General features: G+C 35.2%; 1 protein-coding gene across 7 annotated transcripts in view; it reads left to right on the top strand.

Moving 5' to 3' along the window:
• The window catches only part of AKAP9 (A-kinase anchoring protein 9), a 194,756-nt gene that overhangs the window by 58,703 nt on the left and 120,943 nt on the right, over nucleotides 1–15,110 (top strand). For all 7 annotated transcript variants that reach the window (XM_032305898.1, XM_032305897.1, XM_032305899.1 and 4 more), the window contains 2 exons: nucleotides 1,228–1,458; nucleotides 4,519–4,563. In XM_032305898.1, the coding sequence (XP_032161789.1) occupies nucleotides 1,228–1,458; nucleotides 4,519–4,563 (276 nt within the window). The remainder of the gene's footprint in view (nucleotides 1–1,227; nucleotides 1,459–4,518; nucleotides 4,564–15,110) is intronic.

The following is a 15,110-nucleotide window of genomic DNA, read 5'->3' as shown; positions in this document are numbered from 1 at the left end:
TGAGTTAATCCAGTGTTACCCAAAGTATGTAATGCATACTTCTGATTTTAGGTGACAAGATATTGGTGACAAGATATTTTAAGATTTTGGGTCGCCTGTGTGGCTAAGTGGGTTAAAGCCACTGCCTTCAGCTCAGGTCATGATCCCAGGGTCCTGGGATCAAGCCCTGCGTCGGGCTCTCTGCTCAGTAGGGAGCCTGCTTCTCTCTCTCTCTCTGCCTGCCTCTCTGCCTACTTGTGATCTCTGTCAAATAAATACTATTATAAAAAATATATATATTTTAAGATATTTTAGGTGATGGCCTGATCCAATATTAAATAATAGTGAGTAGTATCATAAGGAAGTTAATACTTTTCCAGGATTTTTTTTAGTCAATATGATTACAGTTAGCCAAAAGTCTGTTTGATGCTCATATATCCTTAATACTCCTTTAACACTTGCCTGTTTATCTTATCACCTTCAGCAGTAATACCTAACTAAAATTTTAATAATGTAGTGTTAGTTTTCATTATATTCATTTCTATTTACTATTTCCTTTAAGGAAATCACAAGTGATACTGGCTTTTAATTTATACTGGAATAGAAAATCTCCTTTTAAAATAAATTTAGATAAGTTCACTAGTTAAAACATGGTAAGTTAATATGTATGCATGGCATTAGGAGATGGCAGAAATCCTTACGATGATATGAAAGTGATTAGGAGATAGGAAGCACTGTTGTTTGACATTTAAATTATTTCAGTGTTTTTCCCGTTAGAAACAAGGCTTCAGTGATCATTTGTAAAACTAAATCTTTTGCATGGACTAATTACGTTTAGTACAAATTAGTAGAAGTCCCAGAAATTTCACAAGGTAAACACATTTAGACCTCTTATATTTTTGTATAATTTTGAATAATCTAACAATAGTATAATCTAAGATAGATTATACTCTCACCAAGCAGTAGAAGTACCTGTTTTCCCTATTTTATGCAACTCTGGACTAATTTTTTTCTTTAGACGTGACATTTTCATTTCTTAGTAGTTGAATAGTAGTTATAAAGAAGTACCTAATTTCTTTGCAATTCAGTAGGTGTTTCAAGGACTATAACACCTGTCCTTTAGTTAGTTATCATTTAATGATGGTTTGATCTTATAAAGAAAATGACTCCAAAGATGCTTGCTTTTTTCACAGAGGTGCTAAAGAAAAAGTATCTCTAATGATAAGGACAATGTCTTTTTTTCTGTAGCTTGCCCAGTTTCGACAAAGGAAAGCTCAGTCTGATGGGCAGAATCCTTCTAAGAAGCAGAAAAAAAAGAGGAAAACTTCAAGCAGCAAACATGATGTGTCAACATACCATGCTTTGAATATTGAGCACTCACAGAGTGATGAAATGTACATAAATAGTTCTCAGAGGGTAGGAACAGCCGTGACTCCTGAATCCACAATAATCAAACGTGATGAGGTCTTCTCTGTTGAAGTAAGTATTCATCTAGATTTTTTGAAAATTAGAATTCTAACTGGAAAGTTGTAATTGACAACACTCATTATCACCCTGTGCAATTTTTGTGAGCTTGATTCAATAAACATTTGTAGTACAACAGCTGTAATAACATCAAGGATTCAGCACCAAGGATACAAGGGTAAATGTGACATTCTCTGTCTTTTAGGAAAGTTAGTCAAGTGGGGAAAGCAGATGTAAGATAGTCTGTGTATTCTGATTACAGCTATGGTAACAAAATTGCGTATGGTACCCTAGAGTACCACGATTTGGGGGAATGCTAAATCAGTATTAGCTATCAGCAAAGCAGTAGGCAAGGCAAACTCTGTGATAAAGAAGCAACATCCACAAGAACATGAAGTTATGATGTGACTTGGAAACTGTAGGAAGTTTAGTTTTAAATGTATTAGAATGATAGGGATGGGATGGTGGTAAAGGTGAGAGGCAGGAGATTGCACCTGGCCCATAGAAGGCCCAAAATAAAAGCTAGTGTTCTTTCTCTCTTTAATGGTATAATTTTCCAGAATAAGATGAGGCAGGACAATTTAAAAGTGGATTGGAATTGTGGGTGGGATGGAGATACCAACTAAAACCAGGAGTAGAGAAAACCGGGATGCTTAGGAGAAAGAGTGGTAGATGAGACAGATAATAATTATAATTTGGATTGTACCTTAATATATTTATATGGGAACAAAGATTTAGATAATATATAGGATTTGAGCTTTATTCAAAAGGTCAGGGGTGTTAAGGATTTGCTAAGAGTGGATCTTTTTGAGATTTTCCTACTTAGAATTTTTTTAGCATCTTGGGTATGTAGGTTAGTGTTTTTCATCCAATTTGGGAAGTTTTGGGGCATTGTATCCTCATATATTCCATCTACTTTCTGTCCCATCCTTTGGGTCTCCTATTATGCATGTTAGTATGTTTGATATTGTTGCACAGATTCTCATGCTCTGTTCATTTTTCTTCATTCTTTTTTAATCTTTTCCCCAGACTGCATAATTTCAGTTAAACTATATGTTAAAGTTTACTGATTTTCCTCAGATCTGTCAAGCCCCTCTAATGAGTTTCTCATTTGTTGTTTTGCTTTTTAAAAAAGTTTATTATTTTATGGGGTGCCTGGATGGCTCAGTGAGTTGAGCCTCTGCCTTTAGCTCAGGTCCTGATCTCAGGGTCCTGGGATCAAGCCCCATGTCTGGCTCTCTGCTCAGTGGGGAGCCTGCTTCCTCCCATCTCTCTCTGCCTGCCTCTCTGCCTACTTGTTGTCTCTGTCAAATAAATAAAATCTTAAAAAAAATATTATTATTTAAAAAAAAAATTTTTTTTTTTAAGTAATCTCTATACCCCACATGGGGCTTGAACTCACAGCCTCGCGATCGAGAGTTGCATGCTCCACCAACTGAGCCTGCCAGGCGCCCCTCTTTGGTTCTTTCATAGTGATACTCTTTATTTTGTAAGGCAGTATCCTTATACTTTTCTTTAGGAATTTAGACTTAATTTTATTCACTTATTTGACTATATTTAAAATAGCTCGTTTAAAGTCTTTGTATATTAAGTCCAATATTTGTGTTTCCTCAAGGACTGTTTCTACTGACTACCATTTTTTTGTGTGTGTGGGCCATACTTTTTCTTTGTGTATCTTGTAATTGTTTGTTGAAATCTGAAATGATATGATACATCGTATAGTGATATGGTATGAAAACTCTGGTGTTTAGCGTGGTTTGCAGAGGTATTTGTTATCTTTCTCTGGATAACAAATCAATGTTTGGGCTTCTCAGTGGGGTTATAGCATTTCCAGTGCAAAGAGTGTCTTGTTCACCATTTCATCCTTAGTAACCCAGTTCTTAGTATACAATATACTATAACTGTTTAAAAGGTGTAAGTGAATCAATCATGAGAGTTGATGTCATGAAAGTATTTTAGATTTAAAAGAAGGTCCTATAAGTTAGGAAGCCCTGTGACAGAATTTTAGAATAGGCATCACTTACTACATCAGAGAGGAGGCAGAGTTTGGTACTGAGTGATGAATAAAATTTCCTCAAGTATAGATGGTAAAGGAGACAGTGATGGTTCATATTTGTTGAATGAAAAAGATGAAATCTCTAGGTCTCTTTTCTCACCTGTAAATTGAGATTCTTAGATTAGATGAGTGGGTGAACAGTGGAATCAGTGAAAATGTAAGTTTCCTCCTTGAGGAAACTTTCTAGTGGTTCTAAACTGAGGGAAGCTCAGAAAAGCCATTCACTTCATACCCAAATCCCAGGGATGTAAGAACGAAACAGGAATGTTTTAGAAAGTGTTTTATAAGCTGCAAAGGCGTTAATAACAACAAAGATTGTTACTTTTCTTCAAGTTGTTACTACTTTTCTGGCATCAAGATTTGGTGATTTTTTAAAAAACTTTTTGTTGTTGTTTTTATAATCTCTAAGCCCAGTGTGGGGCTTGGACTCACGACCCCAAGATCGAGAGTCTCACGCTCTACCAACTGAGCCAGGCATGCCAGTGATTTTTCTTTTTGAAGAAATTGGAACTCTTTTGAGTAACATTTTAAGAGTTTCTCTTATTTAAAAGAGAGATAAGAATTAGAAGGATGATATCTTAATTAGTTCTTTTGTCTTACAAATGATTTATATGTATATAAGACCCTGTGTGAAAGTGCCTCTTGATACATTTATATTTAGAAAAATGCTTTATGTTAAATATCAGATGTGTTAGTTAGCCATTGTGATTCATAGAGTGAAAATTTTAAAGCTTTAGGGGCATGTGGCTGGCTCACTTGGTGAAGCATGTGACATTTTGATCTTAGGGTTGTGAGTTCAAGTCCTAGGTTGGGCATAGAACTTAAATTTTTAAAAATGAATAAAATAAAATTCACATGCTTAAAATTTTTTTTAGATATTTGAATAATTTTTACTAGTTTTTTAGTGATATTTTTATGTGAATTTTCTATCACATGTTAATAATAGTAATGGATAAATAAAGTACCATGTTTGGGGGTGGGGAAGCTCTTAATGTAATTGGTTTTTATTTTTGTTTTAGCCAGAAAGTGAGATTTCAACTACAGCAGATGATTACAGTTCAGAGGTAAGAATAAGTAATATTATGGTAGGTTGACTTTTTGTGTATTATTTTTGAAACTTATTAATACTTTATTTCTTGCAACTCACATGCTTATGTATTTTTATAAATATTATGAAGTATAGCATAACAAAATGCAGTGTAAATGACCTAGAAAACCTGAAAGTTATGTATTTCTCTATATTTTTTTTCATATTACTAAGATCTTAAATCTGTTTGAATACCTTAATTAGAGGCCTTTAAGTCTCTAGGAAAATGATATTGAGATTTTAGGATTAATGATTGTCATAAGGTTTCCATATTAAACACAGTAAATATTTTATTATACAGACTATTTCATATTTTGAGTAATGCTTTTTACAAATGCTCAAATTCTATATAATTACATATATTCATTTGATGAAATTAATGCTGCAGTAGTGATTTTTTTTTAAAGATTTTATTTATTTATTTGCCAGAGAGAGATCACAAGTAGGCAGAGAGGCAGGCAGAGAGAGAGAGAGGAGGAAGCAGGCTCCCTGCTGAGCAGAGAGCCCGATGCGGGACTCGATCCCAGGACCCTGAGATCATGACCTGAGCCGAAGGCAGTGGCTTAACCCAATGAGCCACCCAGGCGCCCTGCAGTAGTGATTTTTAATTTAGCTGATAAAAGCTAATGTAGACATTGGCCACATTAGGAAATAACTTCATTATGTGTTATTAGTAAATATATGCCATGCTGTTACCTTTTTATTATTGTTTTCTATATTATTGTTGTTTCTTTGGTCCACAGTTTGAGGATTTGGAAAATTATGAATGGTCAGCAACTCAGTATTTTCCATAAGTTTTGTTATGTTATAGGTTTCTTTTTTTTTTTTTTTTAAGATTTTATTTATTTATTTGACAGACAGAGATCACAACCAGGCAGAGAGAGAGAGGAGGAAGCAGGCTCCCTGCTGAGCAGAGATCCTGATGCAGGGCTCGATCCCAGGACCCTGGGACCATGACCTGAGCTGAAGGCAGAGGCTTTAACCCACTGAGCCACCCAGGCGCCCCATATTGTAGGTTTCTAATACCAAAAAAAAGACAACTTCATGTTCTGAAGTGAACAGATTACTGTTTTGAATTGCAAATGGGAGTAAAAACTTTGACATTTCAAAAGTTTAATGTGCTTAAAAAAGCTGGGAATATACTTATTAGTAATCTGATCAGGAAAATAACCAGGGTTGAATAAATAAATTAGTACCTGATTTATACTATGTAAAGTTGCCTGTAGAGGAAGTATCTCAGTTTAAAATCACAACTTGCAATTCAGAAAATCTGGCCTTGTGACTTTAAATTTGGGGCTTACATATGAAAGCAACCCTGTTTCCCCCCCAACCCCTATAATGGCTATATTCTTTTTTTAAAAATTAAGGAGGGGATGTGTTGTGATGAGCATTGGGTGTTATATACAACCAATGAATCATTGAACACTACATCAAAAACTAATGTTGTACTATATGTTGGCTAACTGAACATAATTAAAAATTATTTTTATTCATTATTTTTAAATTGAAGTATAGTTGATACAGAATATTAGTTTCAGGTGTGCAACATAGTAATTTGACATTTATATACATAATAAATGGCTACCACAGTAATTGTAGTTACCACCTGTTACCATACAAAATTATTGTAATATTAACTCTCTTCCCTGTGTTGTGGGATATTCCACATCCCTGTAGCTTATTTATTTTGTAACTGGAAGTTTGTACCTCTTACTCCCCTTTCCCTATTTCACCCATTGCCCTGTGTTTCCTCTCCACTGGCAACCACCAGTCTAGTCTGTTGTCTGTATTTGTGAGTCTGTTTCTGTTTTGTTTGTTCTGTTTTTTAGATTCCATATATAAGTGAAATCATATGTTATTTGTCTTTCTCTGTCTGACTTTTTAAAAAATATTATTTATTTATGTGATCTCTACAGCCAGTGTGGGACTGAAACTCATGACCCCAAGATCAAGGTCAGATGGCTGTGCTAGCCAGGTGCCCCTTTCTCTGACTATTTCACTTGTCTGTGTTGTCACAAATGGCAAGATCTCATTTGTTTTTATGGCTGAGTAATTTTCCATCATATAAATCTATGTATATACATATACATATATAGACATATGCACGTACATATATATATATGCCACATCATCTTTATCCATTCATCTGTTGATGGATACTTAGGTTGCTTCCATGTCCTGCATATTGTAAATAAAGCAATAATAAACACAGGGATGCAATATATCTTTTCAAATTGGTGTTTCATTTTCTTCAGGTAAATACCCAGAAATAGAATTAGTGGATCATAGAGAACTGTTTTTAATTTTTTGAGGGGCTGCCGTACTATTTTCCATAGTGGCTGCATCAATTTACATTCCCACTAACAGTGCACAAGGGTTCCCTTTTTCCCACATTCTTACCACTCTTGTTTGTGTGTTTCTTTTAATTTTTATTTTTATTTACTTATTTTTTTTTAAGATTTTATTTATTTATTTGACAGACAGAGATCACAAGTAGGCAGAGAGGCAGGCAGAGAGAGAGGAGGAAGCAGGCTCCCTGCCGAGCAGAGAGCCAGATGTGGGGCTCGATCCCAGAACCCTGGGATCATGACCTCAGCCGAAGGCAGAGGCTTTAACCCACTGAGCCACCCAGGCACTCCGTTGTGATTTTTTTTTTTTAAATAGCCATTCTGACAAGTGGAGGTGATATGTCTTTGATCTTTTAATTTGCATTTCCCTAATGATGAGTGACAGTGAGCATCTTTTCATGTGCCTTTTGGTCATGTGTATATCTTCTCTGGAAAAACGTCTGTTCAGGGCCTCTGCTCATTTTTTTAATTGGATTGTTAAGCTGTTTCCTTTTTTTTCTTTTTCTTCTTTCTTTCTTTCTTTCTTTCTTTCTTTCTTTCTTTCTTTCTTTCTTTCTTTCTTTCTTTTTTGGTGTTGAGTGCTATGAGTTCTTTTTGTTAAATTTTTAAAAAAATTTATTGGGGTGCCTGGGTGGCTCAGTGGGTTAAAGCCTCTGCCTTCGGCTCAGGTCATAATCCCAGGGTCCTGGGATTGAGCCCTGCATCAGGCTTTCTGCTCTGCAGGGAACCTGCTTCCTCCTCTCTCTCTGCCTACTTGTGAACTCTGTCAAATAAATAAATTAAAAAATCTTAAAAAAAATTATTAAGTGTTTTACTTTAGTGTAGTTTACATACAATGTTATATTGGTTTCAGGTGTATAATATAGCAGTTCATGAATTCTAAACATTACTTAGTGCTCATCATGACAAGTGTACTCTTTAATCCCTATCCCCTATTTCACCCATCCTCCTCATTCCTCTCCCCTATGATAACAATCAGTTTATTTTCTGTAGTTAAGAGTCTGTTTCTTAATCTGTCTCAGTCTCTTTTTTCCCCTTTGGTCATTTGTTACTTATTTCTTAAATTCCACATATGCGTGAAATCGTATTGCATTTGTTTTTTTCTAACTGACTTATTTCACCTGGCATTATACACTCTGTTGTGAGGTTTTTATTTATTTATTTATTTAAGGTGTTTTTTTTTTTTTAAGATTTTATTTATTTATTTGACAGACAGAGATCACAAGCAGGCAGAGAGACAGGCAGAGAGAGAGGAGAAGCAGGCTCCCTGCTGAGCAGAGAGCCCGATGCGGAGCTCGATCCCAGGACCCTGGGATCATGACTTGAGCCGAAGGCAGAGGCTTAACCCACTGAGCCACCCAGGCGTCCCATGTTGTGAGGTTTTTAAAATATATTTTGGATGTTAATCTTTAAATGAATATGTCGCTTACAAATATCTTCTCTGATTTAGTAGGTTGCCTTTTAGTTTTGCTAATGGGTTCCCTTCATTGTGTAGAAGTTTTTTAGTTTGATGTAGTTTCAGTTATTTATTTTTGCTTTTGTTGCCCTTGCCTAACAAGACAGATCTAAAAATATATTCCTGAGACTGTGGTGTAAGAGTTTACTCCCATGGTTTTTTTTAGGAGTTTCATAGTTTCAGGTCTTTAATCCATTTTGAGCTTATTTTTATATATGGTATAGGAGTGGTTTCAGTCTTTTGTATGTACCTGTCCTGTGTTTTCAGCATCACTTATGGAAGAAATGGTCTTTTCCCCATTGTGTATTTTTGCCTCCTTTGTCATAGATTAATTGGCCACATAAACATGTTTTTTTTTTCCCTAGGCTCTCAATTCTCTTCCGTTATCTGTGTGTACATTTGAATGTCAATACCATACTGTTTTGATTACAGTAGCTTCATAGTATGGCTTGAAATCTGGGACTGTGTTCCCTCCAGCTTTGTTCTTTCTCAAGATTACTTTGGATATTTGGGGTCTTTTGTGGTTCCATACAAATTTTAAGATTATTTGTCCTAAGTTCTGTGAAAAATGGTATTGGTATTTTGACAGGGATTGTATTGAATTTGTAGATTACTTTGAGTATTGTGGACATTTTAACAGTATTAATTTTTTGAACCCATGAGCATGGTATATGTTTCCCTTCATTTGTGTCATCTTTGGTTTCTTTCATCAGTGTCTTAAAGCTTTCAGAGTACAGGTCTTTACCTTTTTGGTTAGCTTTATTCTTAGATACTAGAGCAGGAGTCATTCTTTGGAAGGGTGCTTACCAGGGCAGTTGGGTTGGTTAGAATGACACTGCAGGGCAGGGTAAGTGGTGCTAGGAAGAGAGTGTGTCTAAATGGGGGCCCACCAGTGTCAAGCCAGCTGGGCTGAAGGAAGGCAAGAAAAATAGTGCCTGCCAGCGTTTCCATTCCCAGAGAAATTTCCTGCAGATCCCTTGCCCCTTGCCCCTGTGGCACATGCCCTAAAATTAATAAATCTCCATGTGATATAGTCCAGGCACTTTTCAAACTGGTACCTTTGAGTTGTGTCTCTGAGCAGGTGCTATTGTATATTGGCCTTTTAAGACAGAGTCTTGGTTTCTTATTGCCTTGCGCTGTCCCAGAGTTAGGCTCATTTAAATCCAAATATTTATGGAGGCTCATATTCTCAGTGCAGATCAATAGGATGAGGGGTGCTCAGTGTGGGGCTTGAGCCTCTCACTTCTCAAGCAGGACTTTCACACCTGTGTTACATCTCCTACTTGTGGGTTGCTGCTTGGGATGTTTAGTTTCTGATTTCATCTCTGCCCCTCCTACCCTTTTCCATGTGGCTTTTTCTTTCTGTCTTTAGCTATGGAAGAGCTGTTCGCTAGTCTTCAGGTCATTCTCAGTAAATTGTAGTATAGGTAGTTGCAGCCTTGATGTGTTCATGGGGAGAAGTGATCTCGGGACACTCCTATTCAGCCGTCTTCTCTCTCTCTTGCTAATGCCTTAATTCTCATAGTTTGTCTTTCTTGATTGAAAGTTTCAGGCATTTTTTGTGCCTGAACTGCCTATGTCTTTGGCAGGACTCCACAAAATACATTTTTCTTCTTTACACTCAGGTGAATTTTTTTATTAGCCAAGTGGCTATAGATCAAGCCATCTCTTATATGCCTGTGAAATTTGGATAAAATTTATGTAGCCATTTTCTCACTTTGGGATAAGAGAATAACTTTAATTTTTATTATTACAGCTTTTAAAAGTGAGGACATCAAAAGATTGTGGTTTTCAAGTTCTCTTTTTGAAAACAGTAATATAAAACTGGTGGGAATTATGAGGCCCAGAAGAATGTATTGAAACTATTTGTCTTTGATACCTAGTAAATCTGATATGTTTTGAAGTAAAGTACAAGTATTATTTAAATGTAATTCCTACAGTAAAAGTTAGAGTATGTTGACCATTGTTGAACATGAAATCTTTACTACATGTATGTGTGTGTAATTTCTATGTATTTGCATATGTAATCAAACATATGTTTTCTTGTTATATACATGAATAAATATATACCTATACATACATTTGTATTTTTTTTTTTCCAAACAAAAATTTCAGGGAAGAGACATCTCTTTACTATGTGACATATCCTTTGATACTTTCTCTTTTTAAGGTGGTCACAAAAACTAAATTGACTGATTTATAATTGGACAAAAACAGTTACTTAGAAGATTACACTGAAAAAAGATGTTTCTGAAATAATTTTTGACAGATTGATCTGATTTGATCATAACCTTTTTGATATTATATAGTTTGGGCCTGGAATCATGATGAATTATTCTGTGACAAAGTTACATATTCTCTTTGTCCATAGAAAACAGTAGAAAAATTGATTGTGAAATGTTTGAAAACCTCATTAAGGTTGCCAGTGTGTAGCCTGGTTGAATCCATGATACTCTGGCCTAGTTTTGAAGCTTTAGCTATTCCTGTTAATGATGTTAAAACTGGTTTGACTGAGCTAGAATTATGAGGGACTTCTAAGCTATAGTCACCTTTTCAGGAGGCAGAAGAATCATCAGTAAGCCAAATTTGTAAATTGAGGAATAAATATCACCATTAAGATTTTCCTATTAGAAATTTTAAGGAATTATCTCTTAGTATCACACCCTCCCTGCCAAAGGAAATTCCTTCCTAGATTATAACTTCATTATGATTGCCAGATTTGCAAAGTTTAATAATCTTGGCTTTGTTTGCATTGGAGCATTTTTAAAATTTCAGAATTACAATTTTGAATTGTAGGCCACATAATTATCCTGTATGTTTTTAAAATATTGCTGTCATTTTTCTGATGTATAGGGAAGTAAGGTAATAAAAAAGAACAGAGGCTCTGGAGCCTTGTGTTCAGATTTCACCGTCATCACCACCAAGGTGTTATCAACCCGGGCCCATCACTTTAATTCTGATACATAGTTTTTTCACCTGTAAAACAGTGATATCTACTTCACAGTGTAGTTGTGAGGGTTATATTTGATATTTAGTATGGTGTTTGGTATAAACAAGATAATCAACAAAGTTTGCAGTTTTTTTTAACTGCTCTTCAGTAGAAATATGCTTTATTTTCTTTCTTTTTAAAGATTTTATTTATTTGACAGAGAGAGATCACAGGTAGGCAGAGAGGCAGGCAGAAAGAGAGAGGGAAGCAGGCTCCCCACTGAACAGAGAGCCCAATGTGAGGCTCGACCTCACGACCCTGGGATCATGACCTGAGCCGAAGGCAGAGGCTTAACCCACTGAGCCACTCAAGCGCCCCAGAAATGTGCTTTATTTTCCCACTAAATAGATGGAATGTGTGATGAGAATTCTTTTAACAAATTATTCTCAAAAGGATTTCAGATTCTGATTATGTTACTTAGTTTGGGAATTTTATGCAAATAGATACGGTACACACTTAATTTTCTTGACTACTTTGGCTGGTATTCTCATTGGATTGAATAATGGATTCAGGCCTAGAAAGAATTGGCTAATATTATCCTATGATACCTATGATATTTAATGAGATCTCTTCTGTATAAATATACACTCAGTTACATGTGCCAGAGAAATCAGACTGAATAAAAGATGCCCTTTTTGGGGCACCTGGGTGGCTCAGTGGGTTAGAGCCTCTGCCTTCAACTTAGGCCATGGACCCAGGAGCCTGGGATCGAGCCCTGCATCGGGCTCTCTGCTTAGCGGGGAGCCTGCTTCCTCCTTTTTCTCTGCCTGTCTCTCTGCCTACTCATCTCTGTCTGTCAAATAAATAAATAAAATCTTTTAAAAAAAAATATGCCCTTCTTACAAATTAATTTAAATTACACATAGTCTACTCAGTTCCCTGTGAAGGGACATTTCATATGTACAGGAAATATTCTTATGGATACCCTTTGAGTGGGGTTATTTGGAGAAAGTTGCAAATGCTAGAGGCAAACTATACACATGACAGGTAAATAAATATGCTTTGCTAAGTATGGAAAGATGAAGTGATAGTAGGACAAAAAATCTCATTATGGATTTCATGTGATTATTCAGTGCTTCTTAACCAAGTCACCTGTACAATTCATGATATTTATGAAATGACTAGCTGGAGTTAGAGACATAGCCTATAGCCATAAAGTTTTATAAACTTAGCCTTATCACTTTTTTTTTTTTTTTAACTTCACCTCATTTTCTTTTTCTCACTCCCTGCCTCAGCTCTGTTGAGGTATAATTGACAGTTAAAAATCATACATATTTAAGATGTACAGCATGGTATATTTGATACTCAGCTTTAACTTTAAGTGGATGATCTTAACCTCATTAGTTCCTTGGCTGCAATTCCATGAGTCACTGAGTCACATTGAAGTCCTATAATTTTCATGAACTTTTCTGAACCATCAGATTCTTATTTTATTAAAATACACATTATTAATATTTTTGAATGTAAATAGTACCACATTAAGTATAATAGGATAAGATATTAATAGTGAATTAGTCTTTTGTGTTTTTATTTTTTTTAATTTATTTTATTTTTTTGTCTTTTGTGTTTTTAAACTAACAACCACTGGAAGGAAAAGGTTTTGGTGTAAAGGCCATGTTATGGTTATAAAAATTATCTTCCTCTGATTCTTTCTGAATTGATATCTTTATGAGGTGATACTTACCTACACAGAACATTTTAAATTTGAAAATGTACCTTACTTATACTTTCCCAAGTCTTCATGTTGTCCATACAGATTGAATAAATCTGTAAATTCAGAAAGAATTTATTAGTATAGCCTAGTGGTTAAATAACTTTGACAAATGCCACAGGAAAAAAAAAAGACACTAAGAAAAAGGCTTTTTCTTCACCCGAGTTTATCAATCTGATCTTCATGTTTCAAGTTAATAATTTACTTTCATTTTAAGGTTTACCAGATATAGTGTTAGAAGATTAATATAAGAAGGGTTGGGCGCCTGGGTGGCTCAGTGGGTTGAGCCGCTGCCTTCGGCTCAGGTCATGATCTCAGGGTCCTGGGATCGAGTCCCGCATCGGGCTCTCTGCTCAGCAGGGAGCCTGTTTCCTCCTCTCTCTCTCTCTGCCTGCCTCTCTGCCTACTTGTGATCTCTCTCTGTCAAATAAATAAATAAAATCTTTAAAAAAAAAAAAAAAAAGAAGGGTTGAGGGGCGCCTGGGTGGCTCAGTGGGTTAAAACCTCTGCCTTCGGCTCAGGTCATGATCCCAGGGTCCTGGGCTCGAGCCCCACATCCGGCTCTCTGATCAGCAGGGAGCCTGCTTCCTCCTCTCTCTCTGCCTGCTTCTCTACCTACTTGTGATCTCTGTCAAATAAATAAAATCTTTAAAAAAAAAAAAAGAAGGGATGAATGCTCTACCCTTTAGATATCAATAAAATAATTATATACATTAAAAAATAGAATAATGCTAACTATTAATGATCCCAGTAGTCTGCTGGGTATTTCTATTCTAACTTCAGAATATAGTTTGTATTAGTTTAGTTTTGGTGAATAATCTTTTATTACCTATTTAAACAGTATTAAATTTTTTAAAAAAGTATTAATAATGATTTTTATGTTTGTTACAATAATGCATAATTAAGTTTAAGAAGCCAATACATAGGAGTTTTTTTTAGTGTAATTTTTCTTAAATTAAAGAAAAATTAAGCTGAACTTTGGCTATATTATGTGTTAGATACAGTCATTATAAACTGATAAATTATTATAGTTATATTGTCTCCACCTAAAGTTGTATCCTTGCTTAATATGATATTTAAAGATATTCATAAAATCCATTTCATTTAACTATAACTAAAAATTTTAGTAGATGCTTATCAAAGTACTTCATTTCAGAATCAAGAAAAGCTAATTGAAATTTAGGAGGATTTAATTGGAAAATTATTTCAAGTGACTTGATATTAATAATTTAAATAGAGTTAGTACTCCTGTCTTCTAACAGTTTTCACAAATTGCAAGGAATCAAACTCTATTACAGAACTCTTAGCGAGTATCTTCACTTTTTTTTAAAATTTTAAGTATGCTTCACACCCACAGTGGGCTGAGCTTGAACTCATGACCCTAAGATCAAGTCGTATGCTCTGCTGACAGAGCCAGCCAGGCTCCACAGTATCTTCACTTTTAAAAAGATGTAGTGCATATCTTAACTCTGGGATATTCTAGTCTATGTATTCCAACAGTATAAACTTTATTATCTTGGATTCTGTTAATGTAGAATTATGAATAACTAAGATGTAAGCAGAAGTGAAGTTCTTTTGTGCACTGTTGAGGGAAATAAGGGTTTGTTAAATAGATTAATTGATCTGAAATTAATCTCTGGCCAGGTCAACCCAGGAGACATATGTTGTCATCCTTCTTCTTCCCATCATCAAAATCTTTGATAGAGAGAGGCAATAATATCTTATGGAAAATATCTGCATTATTCAGGGTTGGCATGACTGGGAAAGTTGGGAGACTGTTTCTCAGCTATTCATCTCATACTTGTTGACTTGATTACCAACCTTCAGTGAATTTGCACCAGTAAACAATTTTACTTCAAAATGTATAGAGCTTAATCAAAAAACAGTTATTTAAATGATTATAAGGCAGTATTTTGTATATGAGAATTTAGTCACTTGAGGTTTATAATTACCCCTGTGAGGGCAAACTGGAAGCTGCTCTTAGAACTTTAATTCACTTAAATGAAAATGTATAGTGTGG

Source organism: Mustela erminea, chromosome 11 (genome assembly GCF_009829155.1).
Source record: "Mustela erminea isolate mMusErm1 chromosome 11, mMusErm1.Pri, whole genome shotgun sequence".
Taxonomy (NCBI): Eukaryota; Metazoa; Chordata; class Mammalia; order Carnivora; family Mustelidae; genus Mustela; species Mustela erminea.
The sequence above is the reverse complement of the archived record's forward strand: the minus strand, read 5'-3'. Positions and strand labels throughout refer to the sequence as shown.